Source organism: Protopterus annectens, chromosome 10.part0 (genome assembly GCF_019279795.1).
Source record: "Protopterus annectens isolate FY-2018-M chromosome 10.part0, PAN1.0, whole genome shotgun sequence".
Classification (NCBI taxonomy): domain Eukaryota; kingdom Metazoa; phylum Chordata; order Ceratodontiformes; family Protopteridae; genus Protopterus; species Protopterus annectens.
The window spans coordinates 1067566756-1067593734 of NC_056744.1; the positions used below are offsets into that span (position 1 = coordinate 1067566756).

The following is a 26979-nucleotide window of genomic DNA, read 5'->3' on the forward strand; positions in this document are numbered from 1 at the left end:
AATGTGTTTTTACTGATTGTTTTTTCAGTGACCTTCTCACTTATTGTTTTTAAAATTGTGGGTGGAATGTACAGCATAAATCTCACTTTATATCATTAATGTTTGGAAGGATGCTAAAAGAGGGGAAACTGTTTTGTTCTTAGTATTTGTGCAAACATTTGATGATACAAATGGTTTGTTATATACTGTAAAACATTGTGTAGTGTGTAGTCAGGGGTATTTTAAATGTGGGGAAGTCTTTTCAATGACAGTTGTGTGTGTTAAAGATATTAATGTAAAGAAGTACTTTTTTAGTTGCAAGAAATATAGGTTTTACAGAACAAGAAAAAAAGGCTGGACAAAACAAAGTAATGTTTAAATCCTGTGATTTTGGGATGCTGGGGTTGGTGGTGGGGTTTAAAACTGCAGTGACTAAATTATATGCAGAATTAGGATTTTTTTTCTCTTTTTCTTTTACAAGGGCGAACGTATAGATGACTACCTTTGGCTTAAGTCGTAAACAGGTGTTTTGTAAACATGGTAGGCTTTAAAAATAAGACAAAATGATGAAAGCCATGAAAATGCTAAGCTTCTTCTAAGTGCAAAGATATTTGCATGTTTATTTTCTACTAGCAAATATTCAGAAGAGTCAAGATATCTGCAGCTCAGGACAGGTATGCATTCTTTTCTGAGTGAAATTTACAAACATTCATTGCTGAGTACATTTCCATGGAGATAAGCTGTCTGCAGGTGCAAGCAGTTAATCTTGAGAATTCTGAGTATTCTTTGTTGAGGGAAATGCAAAATTTAAAGATACAATGGCAAGCAATTCAGTGAAAAAAAAAACAGGTTTGAAATTATGGGAAGTGAATAAGATGTAACAACTTTCCTTGCATGCTTAATATTTTAATCCAGTTAATAGAACACTGTACAATTTGGTTTTACTTAAAGATAGCCAGTGCTAAATGTTAATATTTTCTGAAAGCATGCAAGCTGTCTTTCATATCTGGGAGGGGAATGGATATAAGAAAAGAACAGACACCTATCAGTGTAAGTGGGAACACAGGTTGTAGCATGCGCTTTAGCGTGGGTGAACTTAATTTTAGGTTAGATAATGCTTGAAGGTGCAGCAGTCAACATGGGGCAACTATTCCCTTCTGGAGGGTTAAACTTCATGTTATGAAGATGTACACAATTTTGTGTGTTTGTTCCAAGTTAATAGGGGAAAGGGGTGTTTTGTACTTTGTTTTAATGAAAACCCTCAAGAAAAGTAAGTCTTGAAAAAATGTGACACTGGTTCAAATGGAGATGAGAAAAAACAGCTATGCAAAAGATCAGCCTGCCAAGCATTAGTATATGCATATAACACAAAATCTGCAAATACACATTCAAAAAACTCATGTTTAATAGGTGGGAGCTTTTTATCATGATGCTGTCCACATTATCCTGGAATGTGAATGGCCTTAAAGGTGTAGATAAAAAGGAAACAGTATTGAATCATATTAGGAAATGCAGATTACAAATAGCAATGCTGCAGGAGACACATTTGGAAAGAAATGAGCATGTGGATTTGACAAAGAGAGGATTTCAGAATGGATATTCAGCAGAACATCGGGAAGAGAGGAAAAGGGGAGTAAGTATACCATTTGCTAGAGGAGCTCCAATAGTGATAGATAAGGGAAAACAGACAGAATATGGTAGATTTGTGGTTGTAAGGGGTTATTTGCAAAAGGAAATTACAATGGCATGTATTTATATTCCAATGAAAACTGCTATTATGGAATTTTTTTAGAGAAACCATCCACTTTCAGCAGGGAATATTTATAGGTGGGGACTGGAATTTGATTTGCAATAGCGAGGCTATATAAGGGGACCTAGAAGGGCCAATACAACAAAATAAGGTAGATATCTGAAAAAAATTATGGAAATAGTTATGGAATATGTGAATTCAGTAGTAGGAACTCTGACATAATTTACATATCATTTCCCAAGGTACATTAACTGGTCTAGACTAGACAGAAAATTATATTTCACAGGAGCAGGAAAGCTTCAACACACATCCAATAACTATTTCTGATCATGTACCAATAAAGACCAAGATAAAAATGCAGGGTAATGAATTAATGACAAGACACTGGCAGTTTCCAACCTACCAGTTAAAAAGAGAGTTATTTAAGGAATGGGTACTGGAAATTATTTGATAGTTATTAGGGAAGATAGAAATGTCTTCATAAGTTCTAGCTACTGACTGGGATAAAATGAACATGGAATTGAGTCAAAATAAAGGAGAAAGAGATATAGTTAAGAAGAGAGATTACTTAGAGGGAGCTGAAAAAGTTTAATGTGTTGCAGACCATGGTGACTCTCACTGAAGAAGATTAGGAGTAAACACAGGTGCTAAAGAGAAAATAAGTGAGTATCTAGATAATATCCATGAGTTTAGAAAGATTGCAGTTAAGCAACTATTTTTTTGATAACTCCAAAGAACAAAAAATTTAGCACAATGACTTAGGCAACAGAATGTTGAAAGGGTTGTTGCCAAACTTAGGGAACGTGTAACAAGAAAAACAACCAAGATCCTTTAGAAGTTTTGCAGGCATTCTGGAAATTTTATGAAAATTTGTATAAAGCTTGGAAATATTTATGGAAGACTTAATTATGTTTAGATTAATGGTAGATGAGCCTAAAGAACTAAGACGGGGGTGATGAGACAAAAAAGTACAGTTTTGTACCTACCATAAATGTAGATGTTCGAGGATTCCATTGCTGCAGTCCTTACTATTGGGTATAGTCCGCGTCCAGTCGGCCCGAATACCAGAGTATAAGGCTGACGTCGGTCATGTCGCCTTAGACTGACGTCAGTACGTCAGGGTACTAATGCGCATGACCGACGTCATATCCTCAGTCTTTTCTTGCCCCAGATGTCAGAAGACCCTAAAAAGACAAGGCCCAAAATACCTGCACCAAAACATGTACAATATATACAAGAATATATACAAAAATATAAGCATGTAAACTCACCTACATAACCACCCCTAAACACAGAGGGGAAGGAGGGAGGGTAAATTGGACTGCAGCAATGGAATCCTCGAACATCTACATTTATGGTAGGTACAAAACTGTACTATGTTCTTCGTTTTCCATTGCTGCAGTCCTTACTATTGGGTAGAATCCCAAAGCAGAGGTAAGGGAGGCTGGCAAATTATAAAGAAGGAGGAGCTGACAACATGCCTTGCAAAACAGCTGTGGCAAAACCAGCCCTAGACTTAGAGTAGATAGGAAGGTGATAATGCTTAGAGAAAGTATGCACAGAACTCCAAGTAGCTGCTTCCAAAATATCCTTAGTTGCCACCCCTTAGAAATGCTGTTGAAGTGGCAGTAGCCCTAGTGGAATGAGGCCTAATCCCAGCTGGAATCTCCTTGCCATGATGGGAATAACAAAATGCAATGCAAAAGCCAATCCACCTAGAAATAGTTTGTTTTGACACAGGCTTGCCCTGTGAACTCAAAGCAAAAGAAACAAACAACTGCTGAGACTGCCTAAAATCCTTAGTCCTGCTTAAATAATAACGCAATTGCCTGTGTACATCTAAAGTGTGCAAAATCTTTTCCCCTTTATTTTGAGGGTCTGCATAAAACGTAGGCAAATGAATAGTTTGGTTTAAAGCCACACTAGAAACCACCTTAGGCATAAAGGAAGGATTAGTACGTAATGATACCCTATCCTTATGGAAAATCAAAAAGGGCTCTACTGCCATAAGGGCCTGCAATTCAGACACCCTCCTTGCAGAAGTAATAGCCAACAAAAAAGCAGTCTTCCATGACAAGTATTTCAATTCAGCAGTAGCTGCAGGCTCAAAAGGTTGTAGAGTAAGTTTTTCCAACACATAATTGAGATCCCAAGCAGGAGTAGGAGCTCTACGTGGGGGTCTTATATTCTTTGCCCCTCTAAGAAACTGCTTGAACAAAGGATGTGAAAACAAAGGTGGGTCACAATCATAGTGAGCCGAAATTGCTGCAGCATGAATCTTAATAGAAGAGAAGGACAATCCTTTGTCCAATAACTCGGTAAGATATTGAAGAGCCACACTCAAATTAGGCTCAGAAACCTCCAAATTCTTTGCTGTACTCCAAAATAAAAATCTCTTCCATTTTTCTGCGTACACTTTCCTTGTACTAGGACGTCTAGCTTCCATAATCACATTTAAAACTCGTTGAGGAAGTTGAGACCTGCTGTGCTTCAACACAGAATATGCCAGGCTGTTAGATGAAGAGAGTGAAGCTTGACATTGAGCAGATGACCGTCCTTCTGAGATAACAGATGAGGAATCAGAGGTAAAGGCCATGGAGGCTTCTTTACCAGACTCCGTAGTAGTGGGTACCAGTGTTGCCGAGGCCAATCTGGAGCTATCAAAATCATCCTTGGCCTGTCTTGTCTGACTTTTAATAGTACCTTTGGAAGAAGAGGCAGAGGTGGAAAGGCATACACAGGAAGGTTTTCCCAACTGAAAGACAGAGCATCCACTTTCCAAGCTGTGTGATGAAACCCCTTTGTGCAATACTTTGGCAGCTGGTGGTTTAGTGGAGAAGCGAACAGATCTATGTCTGGAGTTCCCCATGACACTGTCAATTTCTGAAATACATGAAGATCCAGTTTCCACTCGTGGGGATCCATGATTTGTCTGCTTAACACATCTGCTAAGGAGTTCTGTGCTCCTGGCAGAAACCTTGCCTGAAGAGTTAGTTGCAAGCTTAGTGCAGTCTCCCATAAAATCATTGCCTGCCTGCATAGAGGATAAGAATGTGTTCCCCCTTGCTTGTTGATGTACCACATGACAGTTGTGTTGTCTGTTAGAATCAACACCTGCCCTGGAAGAAGTAACTCCTTGAAAGCCAGTAATGCGAACTGGACTGCTAACATCTCCTTCATGTTGATATGTAGATGCTGTAGTCTGGCAGGCCACTTGTCTTGTATCCACTTTCCATTTAGATGAGCTCCCCAAGCAATGTCCGAGGCATCTGTCGTTAAAATCTGACTCGCCTCTGGCCGGGTCACAGAGAGTCCCTTGTTTAGGTGACATTCCTGAGCCCACCACAAAAATTCTCTTTGAAGGCAAGGTATTATGTGAATGACAGTGTCCAAATCCTGGCAGTGCTGTGTCCATACATTTTGAGATACCATTGTAACTTCCTCATATGCAGTTTGGCATTGGGAAGCACCAGAATACAAGATGCCATGAACCCTAATGCTTGAAGGACTGTCCCTGCAGTCAGCACGGACTGATGAGATAGTTGATGGAAGTAAAGTGAAAGACTCATTTGTTTGTCCGGGGTTAAAAAGGCCATCTGGGCTGCTGTATTCAGTCTCACACCCAGAAAGCACATGTCTTGAGAGGGTACTAGACTGGACTTTATTTCGTTCACAGAATACCCTAGGCATCTTAGCACTGCTATAACATATTCCAGATGCTGTAGAAGGTTTACCTTTTCTTGAGCCAGAATCAGGCAGTCGTCTAAGTAAGGATAGATTTGAATTCCTTGTAGCCTGAAGTAAGCTATCACTGGAGCCAGAACCTTTGTGAATACTCTGGGCGCAGTAGATAAGCCAAAGGGCAATGCAGAGAACTGATAATGAGAATCTCCAGCTCGAAACCGCAGATACTTCCTGCAACTTAGCCTGATAGGCACATGAAGGTAAGCTTCCTTGAGATCTAAAGTTACCATCCAGTGATCTTTGCCCAGCAGAGGTAAAAGCTGTTGTAACGTCAACATCTTGAACTTGGGAATGTCCAGATAAGTGTTGAGGAGAGATAAATCCAAAATTGGTCTCCACGTGTTCCCCTTCTTTGGTACTAGGAACATGCGAGAATAAAATCCTAGGCCCCTTTCTGATACAGGGACTGGCTGAATGGCCCCCATTTGGAGTAACTGAAAAACTTGTTCGTGAGCCTCTTTTCTTTGTGGAGGAGGAACGTCTGGCATGCCTTTGAAAGGGGGCATTGTATGGAAATAAAACCTGTAACCGTGGTGAATGATGTCCAACACCCATCTGTCTTGAGTAATTAAATCCCAATTTTCTTTGAAAAGAGACAGTCGTCCTCCCAAAGGAGCTGCCAGACGAGAATCGACTGGCAGCTGAAAAGGCAGGTCATTGGGTCTGTTTACGAAAGGACTGACCCCTGCCCTCACCAGAAGTCTGAGCAGGTGAACTCCCTGTTCTAGGCCTAAAAGAACCTTGAACCCTGCCCCTACCACGTCTAGACCTACCCCTAGACTGGGAGTCATAAGCAGGATATGTCCACCCCTTAGCAGGCCAATTTCTACTAAACTTTGGTGGCTGTACCTGCAAAAAATCCTTAACAGTTTGCATAGACTTAGCTTTGTCCTCCATTTTCTTTAAAACTGCTTCCACAGGCGAACCAAACAACACATCAGACTGTAAAGGTGCATCCAAAATCCTTGTCTTAACATGCTCAGCCAAATTCTGATCCCTCAACCAGGCATGCCTGCGAAGAACAGAACTAGTGGCAGCCACCCTCGAGGAGGCCTGCACAGCATCAAAGCCACATTGCAAAGAATGCTTGCCCACTTGTTCAGACACATAAACCAAATCCAGCAACTCTTTACACTCAATACCTTCCGCCAAAGCATCCACCTTAGATTTCAATTGTGAAAGGAGGTAATTTTGATATTTCAGCATGTGAAACTGACAATTCAACGCCCTCATGGCTAGAGTGGAAGAAGTATACAGTTTCTTACCCCACCTATCCAAAGCCCTCGCCTCTTTGTCAGTGGGAACAGGATTTTTAACCACAGAGGCTTTAACACCTTTAGGCCCCTGAGAAACAGTGTCTGGGTCCGCCCTAGGACTCTTAAACAAATACTTATGAGCTTCGGGCACCCTATAGTACCTATCAGGTTTAACAGGAGCAGGAGGCAAAGAATCAGGGTTCAGGGAAGCCTCTGCAAAAACATCTTCCACCACATTCAACACAGGAGGTATAGCTAAGGGCCTATGCTGGGGTAAAAACAGGAATTCCCTAAGCCTCTTCCTGGAATCAGAGTAATCCTGGCCTTCCCATTTAAAGTGCTCCCTCATGGAATGCAGAGTCTCTGAAAATGAAAAATCCTCAGGAGGAGAAGCCGAAGGAGTGGCATCATCCCCATCCGAATCAGAATAAGGAGGATACTCCTGCAAATCTTCCGCAGAAGACTCAGAAGCCTCTGAACCCTGTTCAAAATTGGCAAACTCTGGTTCCACCCTAGGCCTCTTATCAGGAGGGCCCATAGAACCTCTAATCATAGTAATCAAATCTTCTGCCATTTTAAGCATATGTTTCTTAGGCACAGAACCCGAAAAGCTAGGAGAAGCCCCCACAGAAGCTGAACTTGGCCTACCTCTAAAAGAAGTTTTAGCAACAGAAGGAGAGGCTCTAACCACTTTGGGAAGAGAGGGGAGAATAGTTACCTGAGAAGCCCCCTCAGCCTGGCCTGCCTCCTGAGATGGTACATCCTGTAACAGTAAAGATTCTGCCGGAGGCTCCATAGAAACTCCTGGCAAAACCTCCGGCTCCACTGAGCCTCCTAAAGAACCGACGTCCGGGACTGCCGGTTCTTCAACCCTAGGCTTCACTGTTTTGTCCTTGCGCTTCTTGGACGAAGCGGGCGTCGGAGCATCCGACGGCATTTTATAATTGCAACGTTTCCCAAACACTAACCTGGCACAGTCTAACCTCCTCTTAATAGTGCGTTTGTTAAACCTAGCACAAGAGCGGCAACCAACAACGTCGTGCTCAGGCCCTAAACAAGGTATACACAATGTATGGAAATCCTTATGCGGTATCTGTTTCCCACAAGAAATACAGTTATTCACTTTTCTGACATCCGGTTAAATACTGAGGCAAGAAAAACCAAAATGTTCCCCAACGGGTACTTAGCCAACTCTGATTCGGTCTGAAACTCCGGTTTCGGAAATATCTCAGAACGCCAACCTGCACTCGCAAAACTGCTTCTGCATCGGACCATGCGGCAAAAAAGACTGAGGATATGACGTCGGTCATGCGCATTAGTACCCTGACGTACTGACGTCAGTCTAAGGCGACATGACCGACGTCAGCCTTATACTCTGGTATTCGGGCCGACTGGACACGGACTATACCCAATAGTAAGGACTGCAGCAATGGAAAACGAAGAACATCAGTGATGTATAATCAATCTTCATAAAAGTCTCCAGTAACAGATGTTATTCCTGTGGAAGTTTGGAAATCAGGAAGGAAGAAAGCGATAAAGGTCCAACAGTGTTTTAAAAGAAGAAGCACCACCAATATCTTAGAAGAAAGCTACGGTGGCTGTGTTACCTAAAGATGGCAAAGACTCTTCAGACCCAGTTTAATATTTAACCACAACTATAAAGTATTTATGTCTACACTAGCTAAAAGAATGGCAAAGATATTGCCAAAACTGATAGATATGAGTCAGTGTGGTTTTATGGAAGGGAGAGACAAACATTTGACAGTATTAATACAATAATGATTATCCAGAGGAAAGCAGATCATAAAAAAATACCTCTGCTGTTGGTGCGTCTTGATGCAGAGAAATTATTTGACAGAGTAAGTTTTGATTCTATGAGTTGGGCATTAGAAGCATTTGCTTTCCCTGATAAAATACAACTGTTAAGTAGAAGGATATATATGAAGGATCAGAGGCAATAATTAAAGTGGGGGAATCCTTTCAAATAAGTTGTGTTTAAAGAGAGGAACCAGGCAAGGGTGTCCTCTTTTCCCTTTGTCATTTGCATAATATTTAAAGCCACTGGAACTAAAATAAGGGACCCAAAAATACAAGGATATAATTGGTATGGTAACAAAGAAAAGTTGGGTTTATTTACAGATGATATTTTGCAGCTGATAAATCCAGAAAAGGGTATCTCAGTGCTGTGGAACATTTTGAGACAAGTCTTTTCTGGATATAAAATTAATGTAGCTAAAACAAAGATATAGACATAAATTAAGTACATATGCAGAAATTTGTCCAGCAATAGCAATACCGATGGGGACATGATAAGATGAAGTATTTAGGGTTACTGATTAAAAAAGATTCTGTTATGGCAACTAAGGATATGCAGGACGAGACTAAACAAAAGACAACACAAAAATTGAGAAACTGGAAACTATTTTTTATATGGATAGCAAGATACAAGTAGTGAAAATGTTTAGACTCTTTAGTTTGTATACATGTCAAGAATACTTTTATCAACCGAAGGATAAGTTGTAGACAATAATTAACAATGAATTGGAGGCATTTATTTGTATGGGAAACAAGACAAGAGTTAAGTGGGATAAGATGATCATTCCAATAGATCAAGATGGTTAGGGTTTACCTGATTTGAAGAGATATTTTAGAGCTAAACAGTTAACACTCATATACTTAACACAAGCAGAGGGTTATAATTCAAAGTGGAACGAGATGATGATGATAAAAAGCAAGGGGGAAGTTCAACAAAGAGAGAGAGAGTGGGATTTTGGATGCAAATCCTTAAGGAGAACAACAATCATATACAATATTATTCATAAAGTAGCAGACAGTAGTACAAGAAATAAACCAAAACAAGAATGGGGAAAGGAGATTTTGTCAATAGGGATGACTGCAAGTAGGGGTACAGATAATAGGCAAGAGGGGGTGAAATTTACTAGATAAAACTGGCAAATGAACTAAAACATCGGGAGCAAATAACTCAAGCAGGAAAGGTAAGAGTGTGATGAGGCCTAGAAGGCATTTGGACTGCAGGCCAGAAACTGCCTTTCGTACCAGGTCATGATCTCAGAGTACAGACAAAGACAAAGGAATAGAGGAATTTTAAGTCAAACTCCTGCACTGGTAGAGTTTTTAGTTATATCTAGAACAGAAGCAGCACTTAAAAATGGATAATTATTAGGGCATATAAAATATTGCTATAAGTATAATACTATAAGAATCAGAGGAGATTAGAAAAGATTGGCAAGACAGACTGGAAAAGCAATTGGCAAGAGTCTGGAAAAGCACTTTAGATGAAAACAATGGGAAGGCATATTTATTGCTCCAAAGTATGCAACCAAGTCCAGAAGGTTTAGGATCTTTGCCTGGAAGTTTTCGTATGGATTTTTTATACCCCAAGCAAACTTCAGGCAATTTTTCCTCATGCAGATAGCAAATGTTAGAGGTGTTATTGCGAAGACAGGTAACGCAGAACATATGTTTGGGGAGTGCACTGAGATGGCAAATTTAAAAAAATTCCCTACAAGAGTACTCTATCAGAAATATTGGGCAAGCAAATGGCTGTAAGTAAAGAAATGATTCTTTTGAACTAGGATGCAGGATCTGAATTGCCTAGACACAGTAAGACTTTAAGTTTAATTATGTAGGCTGCCAAAAAAAGCAATTACTAGAAAAAGGAAATCAATGTCTGCACTATTTGAGGTATTAATTATAAAACAGATAAAAGAACTGGAAGAAGGCTCTTTAGAAAACAGAAAGCGCAAATTACATTGAAGTAAATGGAAATTGTGGGAACAATACATGCATAATAATGTACAGTGGGAGGACGAGTGATGTTTAAGGGAAGGCAAGAATTCTGCAACTTTTTGTGATGTTTATAGCAGCAAAGAAAATATATGTGATGTATACTGCATTTAAATGGAAAAATGTTAAAATGGTTTGTTTTTTTCTGTTAGTGTATGTTTGCCTGTGTCTAAAGGATGGTGTTTAAAAAAAGATTTGATAAATTCTTACAAAGATATTTTTATTTAAAAAATGTGTCTCCAGTTCACTGTTGTCTATCAGAGACCAGTAAAATGACATTCATCCAACCGTCATATAACTTACTGCACATGTACCTAAAGCGTATGTGCATTTTATGTACACATTTCCCTTTTAATGTGCTTTTGTATTCAAGCAGGGTAAAAAGCAAATTTATTCAAAGGTTCCATGTATTTATTTTATTAATGTGAAGGTATACAAATGTTATTTAGAGCACACATATAACCATTTGCCATTGAAATTTGCAAATCACTGATTAAGAAAAAAATGCAGTTTCCTCTGGAAAACACTGTGCGCTCTGGTTAAAATGAGCAACAATGACAGACTTAATCCAGACAGTAGAAGGACATATGTTCTGCAGATATACATGTCATTCTGTTCCCCCTATAAATTTATACAATAAAACATCCTTTTCAAAAGGAACAGCTGAAAGGCTTTAAATGCTTTCATCAGCAGACTTTATTATGCTAAAAATTACAGACTTGTACAAAAAAATGCTCTATGAAACACCCATTAAACAGTCTTATAATACTTAATAGGGGACAGGTTCAAAAGTGAAAGGTCACATGTTTTCAGTAAAAGCGGGTATGATAAAAAGAACTGCAGTAATGGTCTTTGTGCAACTCCAATGGAGCTCAAGAAGGTTGCACTGTAACTTCCAATGGGCGGAGCCTAAGTCTTTTGACAGGATCAAACTGTGTCCTCACATTTCAAACAAATGTTCATAACCGAAAGCATAGAGGGTACTAAAAAAGAATAAATGGCAAATCCTTCAGCAAAAACTATTTTTATAGTGGTAATATTCTTTACGTTCTAGGTCTTAAACTGAATTTTATAAGTCATAGTAAACACAGCAAGTATTACATTTGTAATACTTTGTAAACAACTTAAAATATCTCAGCCACCATTCAAGTTACACACACACTGTCAGCATTTTCTTCATCTAGCTGAGAGCATTCATAAGAGGCTAATGAGTTCTGTCTGTGTTACTTGGTTGTTGAGATATTTAGAAAAATGTGAAAATTATATCTATATAAATTAATATCATAAAAAACAGTTAATATCTCTTTACCTGCACTAGACAGAGTGTCAAATATTAATACGGTTAAGTTTGCCATGGTGTAAGCTTTAAGATGAAATCTTTTAAAATCTTGTACATAGCAAGGTTTTGAAATTATTGAAGCAAATATGAACAAGCAATATTTGATGCCTCGAGGTATCAGTAGGAGTTAACTGCAGATGCGCCTGAAGGCGTCACTTGGATGTAATGAGTTAAATACTGTTTCAATAAAATGAGCATTAAGTTGAGTACCAGTACTGCCTACATTGTCAGTGTTTGGTGGTGTGGTAGTATGGCCAGGGTGGAGTAAATTATTTGTTGTGGCCCAGAACAGTCTAGGAATGTTTCAATATTGATAACGTAGACAGCTTATCTGATTTAGTTTGTTGTTTGTCAGAGTATCTGACCTGTCTAAAAGTCTGTAAGCGGTTTTGAGTTTTATTGCTACTCTATTCTTCCCAGGTTTTACATCTCTGAGACATAGGTTATTTGTGCAGGGTCGGATTTAATTGTTTTGTTTTTATGGGAATAAAACGGTTTAATATAATTTCTCAATATACTAAAGTATGAGACTGCATCATCTTCTAGATGTACAGTTTTTAGTATTGTCCATTTGATTTGGGATAGCTATGACAAAGTGGATATGCCCCGTAATTGGTTGTATAGGATTCTTTTGCTTACATTGCTATGTGGTTCTACTATAAATGTTTGAAGGTGGTCACAGATTACATCTGGGAAGCATGCTAAGGTACTTATCTGGTTTGGCTAAGAACAGAGTATTCAGAATAGTGGAGATCACCAGTTGCTATGTGTGTATACACACACAGAAGTGCTTGGTGGAGAACTGAAATGTTTTGATCCCTTAAGTTCTCTGTTGCCTGATTTCATGTCAGGATCTGTAACTGCAATCAGTTCAGTATTCGTACACTTTAGGAGTACCATTTTCAGCTACAAGTCACTTGACTAAAATTAACTTTTGTGCTGGCTTCCAAACTGTGACAGAAGAAATAATGCACTTAAAGAACACAGTGCTGGAAAGTGTGACAGATAGTATGACAAGTACTCGACAAATTCAGACAAGTTGTGATACAAGATGTTCACTTGAAAGCCTCCTATCCATTTGTTCAGTTTAACTGTCAACTTTTCCTCATAACTCGCACTACTGCTGCTGAACGATCTCTGAATGCTACAAACCACAAGATTTCCAAGAATTCTGCAGTTCCTTTTGGAAAAACAGTAGGAAAAAAAAGAGAGACTTACCATTCTGTAGGTATTTCAATCTTTCATATACATCATGTCGGTTTAATGAGGCCAGTCCAAGGACAACATCACTGTGCCCTGAAAAAATGCAATAAATGTTTGCATTGTTCAGTAAGTTACCTTATAAACAAACCAAAGAGTCAAAAGTGACAATGTCCTGTAAGATAAAAGGATATATTTTTGCGTGGTGTTAACTGGATTTCTCCATTTTAAAGCATTTATTATTTTTTTTAAAGATAAAGAATGAAACTGCAATTCAAACAACCCACAACTAAAGGCCATATGGCAATTACTACATCATAGATGGTCAGAACTGAAAACTTGAATATTTAAATGTCAGAATTCTGAAAACTCCAAATGTGCAGAATCTCAGAAGTTTCATTAAGTGGCATAAACTAAACCTATAGATTCAATGCATTTACAGGCATTCTGTGCAGTTCTCTCTTGTGAAGGCAGAAAAAGTAGCTTAATGTTGCTTCTGAGAGTATACAATGCTTAGGAAAATGAAGTAGAACTTTTGGTTTAAGATACAGATCTAGGGCCCAGATTACTTCCTGAGGCATTCTGCCTTAATTGCCTTGAGTTTACAACATGTAATTTATCTTAATCCGATATGTGATGGCCACCAATATGTGACCATCCCCACACTGGGCAAGTAATCAAGGAGCCTGAATTTCCAGATGCAGACCTCTCTGTATCAAGTACAATTTTGGACGGTGCACTGTTGCAGTGGTTGCGTTGTTGCCTCACAGCAATAGGTTCTCCGGTTCGATTCTCAGCCGGGGCGCCTTTTGTGCAGAGTCTGCATGTCCTCCCGGTGTTTGTGTGGGTTTCCTCCAGCTGCTCTGGTTTCGTCCCATGTTATAAAGACATGCGCCTGAAGCGTTTCTCTCCAGGGCTCCACTGAAAACTAGCTTTGTTCCAAGTCAGACTTTGCTGGTAAACAAATGTTAAATAAATAAATAAATAAAGTATAATTTCCCTTAAGAGCACACAGGGATCACACTCAGCTCGGGTTCTGAATGTCTCTATATCCGTTTCTCTCCAGGTCCCCAAATAAGACTCACCACTGCTACAGTTGCAGAGTTAGGTCCTCAGCAGAGTGTCCAAGCCAAGTCCTTCAGCAACCTCTCTATAAACCCAGTGCTTCGTGTCCTTGCCCCCAAGTAGCTGACACACAAACTGAGATTTGATTTTTGCATACAAACACACACACACACACAGGTCTATATTATATCCTCGAACGCTTAAAAAAGCGAACGCTGATTGATCAAACTTATTTTCGCAAAACTGCAAAATATCGAAGCAGCAGAAACTCAAATTTTTTCCTAGGGAAAGAATTTGGTTGTCCGTTTCTGTTGCTTTGGTATTTTCAGTGTTATGGTGGAAAGTTACCAGGTGGATTCAGGTAAGTGTGCGATTGTGTGGATGTGAGTGTTAGGGTGATTTAGGTGAGTTAGGGTTAGGGCTCAGGTTAGGTGTGTGTGCGATTGAGTGGACATGAGGGTTAGGGCGGATTTAAGCGAGTTAGGGTTAGGGAGCGGGTGAGGTGAGTGTGCGATAGTGACGGACCTTAGGGTTAGGTTTTGGGTTACGGTAAGTGGGTAGTTAGTGGTGTGTGCATAGTTTAGTGTAGGGTTAAGTATCAGATTTTAGGTGTATGTGTGTGGATTTCTGTTTGCTTGGTGTGCTTGTGTTGTGTGTATGTGTTTTGGATCAGCGATTTTTTTCCCTGGGAAAAAAATCGCTGATCTGTCAGTTCGAGATTGTAAGCTTTCACTTAAATTAGGTCGATCAATCAGCGTTCGCTTTTTTAAGCGTTCAATGATATAACATAGACCCACAAACACACACACACACACACACATGCGCGTGCACGTGTGCAATCACACACGCGTGCAATCACACACACACACACACACACCTGGGAAAGGCTGGCACAGATTTACTTGCCGTGTCCCCTTCTGCACAGTGTATAAGGTAGTTATCACTACTACCAGACACTTACACAATCAGCTACTCCAAGGCCCTTAACAAATGGTGTCCAATTATGCGATGTAATATTAATAGTAATACAAATGGTACTAGTTCACCAAGATGACTTCTGCAGTGGCCCACACAGTGTCACCAGTTCCTCAAGCTGCATTGTCACCAAGCAGCCTTGCCCCCCCCCCCCCCCCCGCAACTAAAGCACTGGTTACTCCCTCTCTCTCTCATTTCCACAAGAGAGAGTGCACTCACAAGACTGAGTGCACTGTCCTGTGCATGCAAATTCCACCACCCCGAAGAAGAGGCAAGTGGGCCATATCCCTTCACTCTTACCCTTCATGGCCTGGCTCCCCCAGTGCAGGATCATTAATCAAACTTTGGTCACCTCTGGGGTGCAGTGAAGGCTCTAGCTTTGTGCAATATGAAACCACACTAGCTCTTGCCTCCCTTTCCTGAGAAACCGACTCTAAGGAAGGAAGAAGAAATAGTACAAATGGAAATGGGGACTGTTGGCTGCTGGGGGTAGAGCACTAATAAGAAAAGATCTTTCCATTATTTTGGGTTCAATATTTAGACATTCAGTTACTTTTTGATCTTCACTCACAAACACAATTCATGTATATTCTCAAAAATAGCAGAGTATACAAATTACATTAAATAAAAGTTACAAATAACCCACTAAATAAAGCATCAAAACACCTAAAGAAAACCGCAGCAAGGTCAAGAACCTACACCAAAGACCATTTTTATGTGGGTTCCTATCACGTAGTCTAACATTTACAATTTCGAATGGCATATGGTTTAGACCACATGTTCGAATTTGTAAATGTTCGAGCGCATGAATGGAAATCTCCATAAGCGGAGGTTTCCATTCACTTCAATGAGGTGCGATCTCGGAGTTGGTATATTTAAGTAGTGGGGGAGGGGTGCAGCCCCCCCCCCCACATGGGGGTGCAGGGGTGCTTGCCCCCCTGCATAAAACAAATTTTTCATCTTCCCGTTGTGTTTTTATTTTTTTATAGGTAGTCGAAGTTCCGTAACTTCGGAAATATGTGTTAGAACATATGTCAGTCGAAGTTACGGCACTTGGACTACGTGATATAGACCCTTTTTATATTTCAATATCTCAACTACTTTAGTAATCTAGACTTGTCTACCTACCTGCTTTACAGAATAAACTACTTGAAACTTCAACAAGGCATCTTTATTCCTCCCAAAGGGAGGGCATCAGAGACAGAGACTCTTGGATCTTCAAGTTAAAGTGATTATATCTGGACTAATCCTTTGTTCTCTAACTACTGTAGTAATAGTACAAGTAGCTGAGAAGCTGCTTTTGCAGTTAACATATACATGCATCATTTGTTACAGGACACTGAAAAGTATTTTGGAAATGAAATCATTTTTTTTTTCAGCTGATTCCAAAGGAGTGCTTTTGTCCCTGCTTGCGTTTGCAACAAACTACAGATTAAGTGAAAACTACAACCTGGTTTTAAACAGATATTCCAATACATGTTTTATGTAGTTTGGGAGCAGTGCATCAATCAGCATTAACAACCTGACATTAGTCTGATTAATGGGTGAGGTTCTTGGTAATTCAGGAGGATGTCTACAAGCTGTCCTTTGTCTAGGGAGTTATGCCAGCCAATGGGAAGGTATTGCTAACTGGTCAATGGATGCTTACTTGGAGATGTTAGACAATAGTGTTAAAAGGAAAAGCAGACCGTCTATGCATAAAGCAAACCATTAAGCAGAAATGTGGAACAGAATGCTGAAAGGCCTTAACCAATGTATGACTAGTTGGTCAGATTTCAAGGGTTTAGCACTTGCATCTCGACTAGATGTGACTTCAGACAACATAAACAAAGACAAAGAAATAATGGAGAATTCCTTTTAAACCAAGTTTGTGCTTTTCATTTAATCAGTAAACAGATAAAGTCCCCTGCAGAAGAGTACGTGGTCACTTAGAACAAATCTACAAACACACAAGAACAAATCTACAAACACACAAATATTTTTTATTTATATATATATATATATATATATATATATATATATATATATATATGTATATATATATATATAGATCACCTTCATTTGCCTGACAGTTGATTTGAAATTTCAGGCAGCCAAATTGCCCAACAGTTCACTTGCCAGACAATTAGAAAAAGGCAAATAAAAGGTATATGTCCTTTTCCCTAGAGTATTGCGATCCTGGAGTTAGAATATATAGTTAGTAGGGGTGTGGGGGACATGGGAGCGAAGCCCCCCACATACTTTGGTTTTATAATGTCCAGTTTGTTTTTTTATTCTTCACTAAAACCAAAGTAGGTGGGGAGCTTCACTTCCCACAGTTCTCCTAACTATACATTCTAACGCCAGGATCGCACTACTGTGGGGGACATGTACCTTTTATTTGCCTTTTTCTAATTGTCGGGCAAATGAACTGTCAGGCAATTGGGCTGCCTGCAATGTCTAACACAAAACAAAAAAAAAAGTTTAAGCTTGTTTCCTGCCTTTCCTGTTAAGTGGTCTAGAATGTTTGTAGGCGTCTGAGCCCCCAAACCCTTCTGTATTGGAGGGAAGACTTCTAGCTTAGTTTTGTTTCTTATAACTAGCCAGTTTTCTAGTTTCAGCACTCAAATCTGTTTCTTTGAACTCAGCACTTGTTCAGAACTCATAGTAAGCACTACATAAGCTGCAAATTACTACAGCACTCAACTTTCCTCACTTGTCTAGTGGAAAGCAGTTTTTAGTACTTAATAAATAAGCACTTATCCAGGCATGTCTAAGGGTCAGCTCCCAGTGATTTCTCCTGTCTACCTGATGAATCTGGGCATCTTGGGGCAATGCAGCAATTGCCTCATGTACACAGACAACCCTCTCCTCCTACCACCCAACACTACAACCTGTGAGAGATGCACTTATATAGCCAAACTGGAAGCAAAGCTCTCTTCACCCAAGACTGGACTAGGCAGTCAAGAGGAGAAGGTAAACACTTGCACCACACCACACTCATCACATAGTCCCTCAATACCTACACCACCAAAACACACACATAGAAACACAAAACACACACCTACATTTGCGGAGGCTCTCAATAAAAACCTGCCCAAGCATCAGGGACATCCAAAGCATAAACGTAAGCAAACTCCACCCCCCAACACAAACCCAAATGACACATAGCCCACAAACTCAGTGTGCCACTTAACCACAGCCCATAAGGCATAACAACGTACCCAACACTCTAGTCATAGGTGACTCTATAGTCAGGCAAACTGATGTTCCACTCACTAGACTAAACAAGAAGAAAGTTACTGTCAGCTGCCTGTCAGGTACCAGGATCCATCACATAACGCATGCATTCAGGTCACTCCACAATAAGTACAAATATGACACTGTCATTGTCCATGTTGGTGTTAATGACCTGAGACGTACCTCCCTGGACTACATGAAAAGAGACATGGAGGAGCTCTCCGATCTTGTATCCCAGGCAGGTATGACCCTAACCCTGAGTAGCATCCTGCCATCACCCAGAATGATACCACAGTACAAGGACAAAATGATTGACTTCAACAATTGGCTAAGCTTCTGGTGTCATTCTAAGGGGATCCAGTATTTGTCTGCCTGGAACGACATGATCGACAGTTCATGATGCTTTGCCAGAGATGGCCTGCACCTGTCGCCCTTAGGATTCCGGATACTGGCTAAGGCTCTTGCCACCCCTATAGTGCCTTTTTTAGGCAAGGTCAAATGACAAATTCACCACCGTAACAGGTACAAGCAAGCAAAATCTGAGGGTAATGCTACTCAATGCTAGAAGTCTAAACCTCAAAATGCACTCACTCGAGGCACTCCTTAAAATGGAGAACATTGACACCTGTGCAGTGACAGAGACCTGGTTCAAAGCTCCAGAGAGCACCCCTGCATTACCAGGCTTCAATTCATACCACGCCTTTCGGCCACCTAACCCAGAAAGAAGCACTAAAGGTGGAGGTGTGTCCACATTCATTAAGGATATCCACACCTCCAGGCTAGTTGCACAGCATAATGCATCCGAGATTATCCAAGTGCAACTAACTCTGAGCAAGACCGCAATCCAAATTGTAGCTTGCTACAGACCCCCTCCACCATGCCCCAAGATTCACACTCCTCATTTCTTGATACACTGGAAAGTATTAGGGTACAACCAAACACCCTAATAATGGGCGATTTCAACTACCCCACCATTAACTGGGAAAACTACTCATGTACCAACTCTTTTGCTCAATGTTTTCTAGAATTCATAAATTCCAATGCCTTGGATCAACTTATTCACACCCCCACCAGGGGCAGCAATATCCTAGACCTGGTCATTACCAACATGGGAAACCGGTGTTACACACCAGAGGTCAATTCCTCGTTGGTCAGATCCGACCACAAGCTAATCAGCCTAGACATCCACATCCCACCCCCAGCCCCAATTAGGGAATCAATCGTAAAAAACTTCTCCAAAGCCAACTTCACACTTCTTAAGACAGAAGTGGCAAACTTCATGACACCCATGCAGACAGACAATAGAGGTATGACTGCCGAATCCTACACAAATGCACTTTATAAGTACTTACACGAGTGCATGGATCATGCTATCCCTAATAGAACCAAGATGTTATCCTCCAAAAAAAGGAAGCCAATCTGGTGGTCCTCTGCCATAAACAAACTCTACAACAGAAGAAAGAAACTGTTGCAAAAAAGAGTAAAATCCCATGACTGGAGGAACTCCCTGGTCAACCGCAGTAAGAAGCTGAGATCCCTCATAAAATCCTCCAAAGCTAGTTACGAAAACAAAATTGCCACTGGCTCTAAAGACAACCACAAAACATTCTATAGCTATATCAAGAATCTAAATGGGAACACTCAGATCTGCTCTGAGTTACAGCACAATGGCATTAAATATACAGAACCAACTGATATTGCCAACATCCTAGCAGATAGGTTCACTGCTAACTTTACTCCCCTCTCACCCCCTAGAAGGCCCATCTCTATACCGGAAGAATGCAAAGTTCCTATAATCACGGCTGCACAGGTAAAAAACACACTCTCCAAAGCCAAGAACACAGCATCCATGGGACCTGACAATATCTCAGGCTGCGTTCTACACGAACTACAGAATGAACTGGCACCCTACCCAAGTACCATGTTCAATCATAGCCTCACCTCAAGCTTTGTACCCACTGAATGGCGCACCGCGACGGTTATCCCACTCCACAAAGGGGGAGCCACTATGGACCCCAGGAACTACCGCCCCATTAGCCTGACGAGCCTGGTCTGCAAGGCCATGGAACGTATCATCGTGGAACTCATAAACAAAGACATTGGTAATCTCCAAACTCTGGACCCTACCAAGTTTGGATTTATAAAAGGCAGATCATGTCTCCTAAACCTGATTGACTTCTTTGAAGCAGTCACCAAAGCCACAGATGAGGGTAAAATGGTTCATACAGCTTATCTAGATCTCGCCAAGGCTCTCTACACCATCCCCCACTCTGAAATTATAGATAAGCTCACTAAACTAGGTATAAATCCCTATGTCACAAGATGGGTTGCCAACTGGCTCACGGACAGAACCCACACTGTGAAAGTAGCGGATTCCAAATCTGACATCAGACCAGTGACAAGTGGAGTACCACAGGGTTCAGTCCTGGGTCCTCTCCTGTTTGGTATCTACTTCTCTGAAGTGCAAGCCAACACAGAAGGTCTTTGGCTAACAAAGTTTGCAGATGACTGCAAACTAGGAGCCATAATCGAAACTCCTAACGATGTGGACAAACTACAAAAGGGCCTCACTGAGACAGATACCTGGTGTCAAAGTCATGACCTGAAGCTCAATGCCAAAAAGTGTATTGTCATCCCCTTTGGTAAAAACTCTGTACTCATGAAATACCACATAGCTGGTGGTCTACTTAATGCCGGAAATGTGATAAGAGACCTTGGGACACAAGTGGACAGTAGTCTCTCCTTTGATAATCACATCGCCATAGTGGTCAGGAAATCCTTCTACGTGGCTCATCTCATCACAAAAGGATTCTCATCCAGAAAACAAGAGGTCATTGTTCCCATCTACTCATCACTCATTAGACCCATTATAGAGTACAACGCCCCTTTTGGTATGTCATCTACAACAACTGGAAAGACCACAGAAATACCTCACAAAGAGGATTACTGGCCTCAAACAGATGCCCTATGCAGACCGTCGCAAAAAACTACAACTTTACTCCATCGCATATCGCCAACTCAGGGGCGATCTCTGCCTAACATACAAAGCTATGTCAAACCCAGAGCTGTTGGACATGCTCCACTTAAAGAAATCCCAATCCCTCTGAGCTACACGCTCTAGGGACCTAAACCTTGTCACCACAATAAACAGAACATGCTGGAGGGATAGATTCCTGTCCCAGAAACTTCCCATACTCTGGAACAGACTACCTATCTATGTCAAACAGAGCTCCTCATTAGCACTCTTCAAGAAAAATCTTGATGATTGGATGGGAAATGGGAAATTCACCCCGGGAATCACTTCTGTGGCTCTGCTCGACAGGGGCACAGGAAAATAACTTTCTTGGGTGGCGAAAGCCAGGGTACATTTTTTGGCTAGGCTTGTATGGGCCCTAGGGCTGATAGCCTAGTACCCACCTATGAACATACATATATATATATATATATATATATATATATATATACACACACACACACACACACACACACACACACATATATATATATATATATATATATATATATATATATACACACACACACACACACACACAAACATATATATAAATAAATATATATGCGTGTGTGTATGTGTGTGTCTGTATACATACATATATACACATATATATATATATATATAGATATATATACACACACATATATAGATATAGATATATATATATATATATACACACACACACACACACACATATATATATATATATATATATATATATATATATAAATGTATGTACACTCACACACAACACACATACCATCATTTATCTTCTCTCTCACTTTAACAACTGATCAAAAAATGATCTAACATGCATTTTATCTAATCCTAGCCTACATTACATACACATAAGTACAATGAGGAAATCTTGTCATTTTGTGATCACTAATATTTTTTGTAAAGATTTTTAAGGAAGGCAAGGGAGTGGAGGTTTGCTAGGTTTAAGTAAGTTTGTGGGTTTCTATATGTTTATAGTAGTAGAGTAGGTTTAGATGAGATGTGCATTAGATCACTCATTTTCCATTTTCTCTTACTGTAAGTCAGTTTAGATCAATCAATATACACCGATACGTGTGTGTGTGTGTATATATATATATATATATATATATATGGGTCTACTTCTAATTGTCAAAAACTCACTTTTTTGGCAACCAGAAGATTGATCCAATTTCAGCGAAAGTGCACTAAATCTAAAGTGCACTTTCGCAAAAGCAGGTTCTCCGAAGTGCATTACAGTGGAGATAAGGAAATATATCCTTTTCCCCACTGTAGTGCGATCACTTAGCTAGTATATTTAAGTGTGGGGGGGGGGGTGCAGGAGGGCTTGCAGTTTTTTTTTTTCTTCTTCCACCGCTTGGAGAACCGGCTTTTGCGAAAGTGAAATTTGGATTTGGTGCTATCAAGCCGCCTGGAAAGCAACACAAGAACTGCAGTAGCTAACAGGAGAAGAAAGATTCATTTCCAAACAGGGAGCTAGTACCTAGACCTCTTTTACTAAAGAGAATTGAAATAGCCACTAATGAAATGCTAGCAAATCCACTGTGGGTGCCAGCTTGTTTGGAAATAAAGCTTTCTTCTCCTCCACTTAGTTACTGGAGTCATCGTAACTTACAAAAAAACACACACACACATTTTATATATATATATACACACACACACACACACACACACACACACACACACACACACACACACACACACACACATACTTGTTTGTGTCTTTCGGCTTTTCCCGGTTAGGGGTCGCCACAGCGGAACTCTGGTCCACTAATGATTGGCAGTAGATTTTTACGTGCCGAGTTGCCAGCCCTGACGCACAACCTTCAACGAAGGTACACCCATTCTCGATGTCTCCACATAGAAGGTGCTCTAGCTGAGAATCGAACAGGACAACGTCATACTGTGAGGCGACAATGCTACCGCAGCACCACAGTTATATAGATATATATATATATATATATATATATATATATATATATATATATATACACATACACACACAGATAGATTCATACACACACACATATATGGGTCCACTTCAGAATGCTGACCGTTCAGAATGCCCCACTGCGCCCCCCCACACCCCCTGCTACTTAAATATTCTCACTCCAAGATCACACTACAATGCAGAAAAGGGGAATCTCCAGTCCCGCACTGTAGCAGGATCTCCGCTACCATATGTCGGCCTTTCAAACATTCGCTCATATGGTGTCGGCCATATGAGTTCCGATATAGGTTCATAGTTTCATAGATTGGTACTAAGCTAACTGCCCTTGCGAGCCATTTTAAGCCTAGCCAATTATCCCTTGTGAGACTCAAACCCTGTACCTTGTGTTTGTAAGGCAAACACCTTAACCATTAGGCCACCCTCCATATATATATATATATATATATATATATATATATATATATAGTTATACGGTTATTCCAACATGGCCAGATTTTGCTCAGAACATTTTCAGTGGTAAACTTTGAGGCATTATCCCATAGTCAACCTAAGGCAGACAGAGTCTATATTTGCTTTGTATTTTGATAGTTTTTGTTAAGTGATATACGTTGTGTTACATGAAACTGGTTGATGAAGTATGCCTCAACCAATTTCATCTGCAATCTAACATAATATAATTAATTATCCAGACATATCAGACTTATCAAACTACCCAGTGATTTCGTAGTTCACTCACCAAGCACTCACATTCTAAAAATTTACCTGTCAACTGTTCTGGCTTATTAAACACCCATATGATATTAAGCCAGCCTTTTTCCTGTATAATCAGGACAGTTCTCCAGTGCCTGTGCTATGCTTTTAAACTGCATGAAAATATAGCAACTATCAGGCTGACATTAATTTTCAGCAAACACTATTATATATACAAGCCAAGATCAAGACATAGAAAAGGGAATAATCAGGAAAAGACAGTCACTTCAAAGTGAGGTGGAGGTCCAGGGAGTAACTGAATGGGTAGGGCCTACTGAAAGGGGTAAAGCTATATAACCACACAGTTACCTCTGAGCATGGTTTAAGGTTTAAATAAGTAACTGATCATACTCTGTTGCATGTATCTAACAAGAAAGACTACTGCTGGAAAACTATGTGCCAGAGATAGCTTGAAAAAGACAGCTCATACCACATATGTATGAAGTGACTGAGTAGTTTCATTATGATACCAGTAAGGACCTGTAAATACTGGACTGCTTGGTTATAATCGGAAGAAACGGCTTACCAGAGTACATGTGCTATAAACACATGCACTCATATGTGTGTGTGACTACATACACCTTTGCACTCCTGACTTCACCATTCATAGTCTAAGGTTTTCTAGTAGTGTGAGTGCATGTGAACAGAGCTCCTATTGCTCTAGTATGGCACAACTACTGATGGCAGTACTGTCGTATACTTGGGCATAAACAAAACAATCTAAGAGGGAAAAAGGCTACTGATACAATTAAATAAATAAACCAGCATGTCAATTCAAATGAATATCACTACTTATTTACTTACATCAATCACCCAGGAAGAAGAGGACATTAGATCTCAGGTTAAGAAGTGACCCAGTAGATGAAATCAGAATGATTTATTTTGTGTTTGGATTTGGGCTATTTTTTTGTGGAGCAGCGATTTTTTCCCTGGGGAGGTGGGAATCGATGTTCCATATCTTCAATATTTAGTGCTTTCAGCTATCAGTGTTCAATAAAAGAGCATTCACTCTTTTATCTTTCAATTTTGTAATATAGACCACTTCAGTCCATGTGTACTGGAATATGATGGGGGTTCAACACGTACTAGAAACTTCTAGTAAGAGCTCCCTATGGCTCATCACAGAGGGCTCCTAATGTAGCCTGAAAGTTGGTTATAAAACATAGCTGGAACAAATGATGAAAAAAATCATGGAAAGGTAGACTGTAGAAGTGTTCCCTTACAACCAGTGTTTAAAAATGTCTCTTGGCAACTGTGTTTTATGGATCAGGTTGGTGTGCCCAGAGGCCATACTGTGATGTGTTATTATTGTTCTAAATATAGCCTGGCAGGACACTGTTTACATCAAATGATTTCAACTGTTCTCTAACACAATTAAGTTTTTCCAGTATCACAAGTAAATGTGCCAATAATGACAACACTCAATGGCAAAACCCAACAATAGCTTCCACTACAGAAGTATGGGTTCCTCAGGCAAGTCTTTTGATTCATGTCTTAAGTGGACAGGTGGGCTTATCCGATTCATCAGTCATAAAAAGTGCCACAGGAACAGTTATTCTTACAGAACCTGTCTTCAAAGAGTAGCAGGAAGCCTGCATGAGACATACATGATAACTTAAAGCCCAAAATTGCAAACTGATGGAAATTAATAAAATAATGTAAAATTATGATTTTGTGTGTGTGCATTAAAATAAGTGGCTTTTCAAATATCAACTCAGGACTGTAAAATCTGGCCCTACTTTGCTAGCTGTTTCAACCTTTTTTCCCCAAATTCTGTCTTGGGTGTTGTAGGGAGCGTTTTCACACACCCCTCCCTTTAAATATAACTAACTCTCACATTTTACAGTTGTTGGAAAAGGAGAGGAGAAAGCAGCTGGCAAAGTATGGTCAGAAACTGGCATACTGTGTAGAAATTAATTTTTCAACATTCTGAAGAACACCTGTGTGCATGTGTGTATGCATGTGTAAACTCTACAGTATGGATTTTATGATATCAATGAAATTAACTATCATACCACAAAGATCTCCAAGCCTAGCAACATCACTTTTTCTAATGTGTTTCTTCTCACAGTCTGATCCTGAAATAGAACCACTTGATTCATCATGCTACCACAATCAACAAATCAAAGAAAATAAATTTGCCAGACACTGAGATATATACCTACAAACAAACACTTTCTTAGATTTGTGTACCCCGTTCAAACATCTAATTTCAGACGATCTGTAGTATGCTTTACATAAATAAGGTCTGTTTAGCCAATTCATTATTTTAATCTTTAATGTTAAAATTAAAACAATAGCGTACATACCATTCATGTATTTGGTTGCTGAGTACATACATATGTCCGCTCCAAGAGCCAAAGGGCGCTAAAATGTAATGAGGTATTATTAGTGATATAAACTGTACAGTTTTTAGACATTCTCTACATGTTATATTAAGTATGCAGCCTTTCAAACAATAAAATAATACAATGTAAAAAAAACACAGGTTTTAGACATCAAGTAAGCTGCATTTTCTGTTAGAAAGTTTTAGGTACAAAAACCTGAACTGTGCACAATAACACTATAATGCAATCATTCTAGAACACAGAATAAATATTAAGATTTATACTTTAAAATTCAGATTTATAACTATTAAATAAAAATAAAAAGTTCAACTATATAAAGCTCATTATATAAACACTAGAATGCACTGCCAGAATAGCACAGACCATATTTTATAAGGCAGAAACACAAAAAGGGCTTATAAGGTATTTACACAAAAATAAAACAAAAACTTTTTCAAAGTATACCTTTAAAACAGTGCCGTTAAAAAGCAAGATTTTTTTTCCTAGACATGCATTTAAAACAGTGCTGTTAATAAAAAGTAATATTTTTCCTCCCAAGTCATGCTTTTAGAATAGTGCTATTAAGTCAATGATGCAACTGCAT

General features: G+C 39.7%; 1 protein-coding gene across 1 annotated transcript in view; it reads right to left on the minus strand.

Annotated features, from left to right (window-relative positions):
- CTH (cystathionine gamma-lyase) overlaps nt 1-26979 on the minus strand; it is an 814142-nt gene that overhangs the window by 215848 nt on the left and 571315 nt on the right. The window contains exons 6-7 of the mRNA XM_044085811.1: nt 26358-26415; nt 13094-13171 (exon numbers count right to left, since the gene is read on the minus strand). Of these exons, the coding sequence (XP_043941746.1) occupies nt 13094-13171; nt 26358-26415 (136 nt within the window). The remainder of the gene's footprint in view (nt 1-13093; nt 13172-26357; nt 26416-26979) is intronic.